Source organism: Mastomys coucha, chromosome X (genome assembly GCF_008632895.1).
Source record: "Mastomys coucha isolate ucsf_1 chromosome X, UCSF_Mcou_1, whole genome shotgun sequence".
Lineage (NCBI taxonomy): Eukaryota > Metazoa > Chordata > Mammalia > Rodentia > Muridae > Mastomys > Mastomys coucha.
This window is the reverse complement of record NC_045030.1, coordinates 41866936-41871820: the sequence shown is the minus strand read 5'-3', so window position 1 is coordinate 41871820 and position 4885 is coordinate 41866936. Positions and strand designations below refer to the sequence as shown.

At 42.9% G+C, this 4885-nt stretch overlaps 1 protein-coding gene across 1 annotated transcript in view; it reads right to left on the bottom strand.

Moving 5' to 3' along the window:
- Positions 1 to 2750: 2750 nt before the first annotated feature.
- Positions 2751 to 4885, bottom strand: part of Slc25a5 (solute carrier family 25 member 5) — a 12611-nt gene continuing 10476 nt past the window's right edge. Inside the window, exons 3-5 of the mRNA XM_031372410.1 lie at positions 4550 to 4883; positions 3730 to 3870; positions 2751 to 3171 (exon numbers count right to left, since the gene is read on the bottom strand). Coding sequence (XP_031228270.1) covers positions 3014 to 3171; positions 3730 to 3870; positions 4550 to 4883 — 633 coding nt within the window. The 3' untranslated portion in view covers positions 2751 to 3013. The remainder of the gene's footprint in view (positions 3172 to 3729; positions 3871 to 4549; positions 4884 to 4885) is intronic.

Below are 4885 nucleotides of genomic sequence, written 5' to 3'. Positions count from 1 at the left end.
GGAGACTGAACGGACTTCCCCGGAGGAGTCTCAGGGAAGTGCCTGCAACGGTCCTTGTTTACAAGAACTCACTTTGCTGTTTAGGCTTTAAAAAAAAAAAAAGAATACTTTCAAATTAATAAACCCATAGTCTAGCACATCTGCATCTCTTTTAATACAAAAATAATGGCTTAAATGACTTACCCTCCACGACAGCTGCCCCTCTGGGAAAGCACCCCTTCTGTCTTTCCCCCGGCGCTCTGGAGCACCCGCAGCACACTGCTTCCAGAGACTGAGTGGAGAGGCCCTCTGGAATAGGACGCGCGCTGTGCGCGAGCTGACCTGTATTCTGGCTCTCTCACCTGGAATCAGGCTCCACAGATCCTGTTATGCAGTGAATAGTAACAAAACAACAGCATAAATTAGAGTGTTGCTGAGATTGTGTATCATCAACGTTTGCATGAACATAATGGACGTAATGAATTCTATAGCACTATCCTGCACAGCTTGGAGAGATTAAAATCACTTTGTCTTTAAATTAAATTTCAAAAATCATTGAACAACAAGAATAGCAAGAACAACAGAAACCCCCTACCTCATCTGTGTCAGCCACCCAATGACAGGAGGTACCACTTCTTGCTTTCTGGTCATTAATGCCCAGTCCTACATTTATTTTAATAGCTGGCAGCTCAGTGAGTACACATCTATTGTAATAACCATAAAGGGGGCTTGGGTCCTCTTGTATTGTGTTTGAAACCCTAAGTGGAGAGCCTCTTGTTCCCTTTCAGGAACAAAATCTGTAGCTGAAAAGCCTGGGTTGAAGTTTATTTTATATCAGTGCTACACAATATGGTATGTCTAGTTTTCTTTTAAGGTGGGCTTGAATTTATTCATAAATACTGCTGTTCATAAATACCACGTTCACTAGAAATCGGTGCTGAATAGCAAAGTAAAACCTCACATTTGGGGTGCTGATTAGATGCCATGATCACACCTACTACTCACCAGGCTTCTTTATCCTCATAGCACCCCAAGAAATATGGCTAGCATCGTTATCTTGCTATTTTACCACTGGGGTGGCTGAGGTTCTTGGAGAGTAACTAACTTGCCTGAGGTCATAGAGTATGACGATCCAGCAACTTCGGATCATAGAATTCTCAACTACTACTTGATGATCAGAGGTACCATTGAGGGAGTGCTTATCATGTATGTTCTGTGACATCTGGGTCACATAAACAAATTTTGCCTTTGCAACTACCCTCTGAAATAGATGTCATTATCCTCATGGTATACAGAAGAAAAATGGAAGCTTAGAGAAATTAAGAAACTCACTGAACCCAGAGTCCAGATTTTAGCCCAGGCCTCTGTGATACCAGAACATTATTGCTTTAGAAAATACTTCCCTCCAGGGGCTGGAGAATGGTTAAGACCACTGAATGCTCTTCCAGAGGTCCTGAGTTCAAATCCCAGCAACCACTTGGTGGTTCACAACCATCTGTAATGAGATATGACACCCTCTTCTGGTGCATCTGAAGACAGCTACAATGTACTAGATATAATAAACAAACAAACAAACAAACAAAAGAGAGCACTGAATGCTCATCCAGAGGTCCTGAGTTCAATTCCCAGCAAGCACATGATGGCTCACACAGTAATGGGATCTAATGCCCTCTTCTGCTATGTCTGAAGACAGCAACAGTGACAATGTACTCATATACATAAAATAAATAAATAATTAAAAAATACTTCTCTCTAGAAACATCTCAGAAGATGTTCTTTTCTACCTTTGCCTGAACAAAGAATGACCACTGAAGATGAATGAATTGAGGCAAAGGAACTTCGAGTGCAAGTTTCACTCGGGAGAGAATGCTGTTACCTCCTTGTCAATAAAGCGCTCTGAACTAAGATATCCCTTTACTCAGGTGCTTGGTCACTCGGTACGCAGCCTCTCCCAGGCATCATCAATCAATCGCACTACTTGTCTATGATCAGCCTTACCACACTCCAGTGAGAGGGATGTGTTCCCAAGCTTTATCCGTGCGTGTGATCACCCATCCTACTTTCTATGCATATTGAGACTTGGTGGGATACTTTATTCTGCATATAAATCTCATGGTACTAACAAAACCAACCGGATTTCTGAGCCCTAGTGAAGAGCTTCTAAATTTGCAGAGCTGCCCTGTGAATCCCAAATAATATAGAATCTTATCCAACAGAAACAGGGACATTCTCCGCTGACAAGCTGTGAGCAGCAAGTCAGGCAAGGTACAGGTGGCTGTCATCCAGCACCCTCCATAATCTTGAACAGCACTGCAATCTCAGCACTAGAGAAAGGTGCCAGCCTTAATCCTCTGCTTTGACTGAGATTAAAAAACAGCTTGAGCCAGGTGATGAGAGAAGGCAATTGGATGAAAACTGAGAACTGGGATTACCTTATATTTTAAAAATGGGGTGATATTTTAACATCATTTGAAAGTGACCAACTTTGGCTTATGGTTCTTGTTTTAACCACTGGAATAGGGAAGACAGGTACAGGATACTTCCTGGGGAGCTCTTGCAGCTATGATAGCTTACAGGCAATGGACTAAAACGTTTTGGATACACTGATCCCAAGTTCTATTTTGCTAATGAACTGGAAATTGAGGGGTATATATCTAAGTTATTTCTTGCAAAATTGATTGCTGACAATTACCTCTATTCAAAGGCAGTACTCCCCCACCCCCTCCCCCCACAAAGCAGATTCTTATATGGAAACAAACAACAAACAAAACTGGTTTTGGATATTTTTATTTCTTCAATTTTTTATTATCAGGAGTGACTGAAATAAAAAATATAATTGAGTCCCATCATTATTGTCATTATGGAAATGGCTTTAAGAGAAAACTGGTCAGATGAATATTATTGCTTCCCACTTTTCAACTGGTAAATAGTTGCCATTGATAAAACAGACAAGCCCAGAGAATCTGTCCAGAATGTTCAAGATATGGTATATTATACAACATGCCTGTTCTCGGGGAGAACACCTAAGACATAATTATGTGTACTTCTTGATCTCATCATACAAGACAAGCACAAAGGCGCCACCCATGCCTCTGAGAACGTTGGACCATGCACCCTTGAAAAAAGCCTTGCTTCCTTCATCGCGAGCGATCTTCCGCCAGCAGTCAAGCGTGCCTGTGTACATGATGTCAGCTGCAAAGAATAAAGACATGGAGTTGATGACTAAAAGCCAGTGAACGCCTCCAAAACCCCAACACTAAAGAAAACAGAATCCCACCTTTAAAAAGTAATTTCCTACTTTTTTTTTTTTTGTTTTTTTGTTTTTTGTTTTGCCATGTTAAGGATGGAACCTTAGGCCGTGTGTATGCTAAGCTCTCTACTACTGAGCTATTCTAAGCACTTAAGGGCAGTTTAAAAACCCAGCATTTACACATTAGCACAGGCATCACCTTTTAATATAAGCTAAGTACCCTATGTCATATGCATCTAAAAGGCCGTTTGCTCACAGGCACTTGTGCAGCCAACATGGATGCTGTCCCTGTCATCTTATATTCACAGCCTACAGCACTTTAATGACACTGGAGAGATTGAATATAGGGCCTTGAGTATGATGGGCTAACACTCTACCACTGAGCTGCATCTCTAGCCCCAGACTGCAGTTATTAAAGGCAGCCAGCCACCGGCAAGTTTGTGGCCATAAACTTGTCCGACTCCCAAGACTGTTTAATCTTATGCTCAAGCAGAACTTACTTCCTTTGCGTCCCGACTGCATCATCATACGACGGCGAACCGTGTCAAAAGGATAGGAAGTCAGGCCAGCGACAGCAGTGACAGACTGTGCAATCATCCAGCTGATGAAGATGTGAGTGTTCTTGGGATCTGGGAGCATTCCTGAAAATAGAAGAGTTTTTTTTTTTTTTAAATCAAAATGTAGTTCTGCTGTCCTATTTTCCATACCCAACTAATATTTGATCTACCACGAGCTTCACATTGAAAGAATTTGGCTTCCTTCAGCAATTAAAAACAAAATGAGTGTTGGGCCTCTGTTAGGCTGGTGCAAGATCTTGCTACCCTTGTCTTTAAAAAAAAGTAACAACAGCAACAACAAACCAAGCTAGTTTTAGGAAACTGAGGCAAGAGGACCTTAAATCTAAGGTCAGCCCAAGCTACATTAAACCAGCCTGGTCTACAGAGTGAGTTCCAGGACAGCCAGGGCCACACAGAGAAACCCTGTCTCAAAAAAACCAAAAACAAACAACAACAACAACAACAAAAAACCCCAAAAAACAAAACCTAATCTAAAGAAACAAGTCAGGAACTGGGTGCAGGGGTGGATGCCTCCAATCCTAACACCCAGGAGGCAGAGGCAGGTGGATGGCTGTGAATAGGAAGCCTGGTCTACATACTGAGACCCTGTCTCAAAGAGGGGGATGGGGGGGGGGAGAGGAACCCAGGGCGTGGGAATACAGCTCGGCACTAGATCAGTATGCAAGAGGTCCTAGATTGAGTTCCTAGAACTGCAAACAAGTACCCAAAGCTCCCACGGCCTCTAAGCATACAGCAAACTTACCCTTTGCAGTGTCATAGATACCAAAGTAGGCAGCTCGGTAGATGATAATGCCCTGTACGGACACATTAAAGCCTTGGTACAGGCCCTTAATCCCATCAGATTTGTAGATCTTAACCAGGCAGTCACCGAGGCCTTTGAATTCCCTCTCAGCTCCAGCTTTGCCCACATCAGCCGCTAGACGGGTACGGGCAAAATCAAGAGGGTACACAAAGCACAAGGATGTGGCCCCAGCGGCACCACCCGATGCCAGGTTCCCTGCAAAGTAGCGCCAAAACTGGGTCCTCTTGTCCACACCACCCAGAAAGATCTGCTTGTATTTATCTTTGAAGGCAAAGT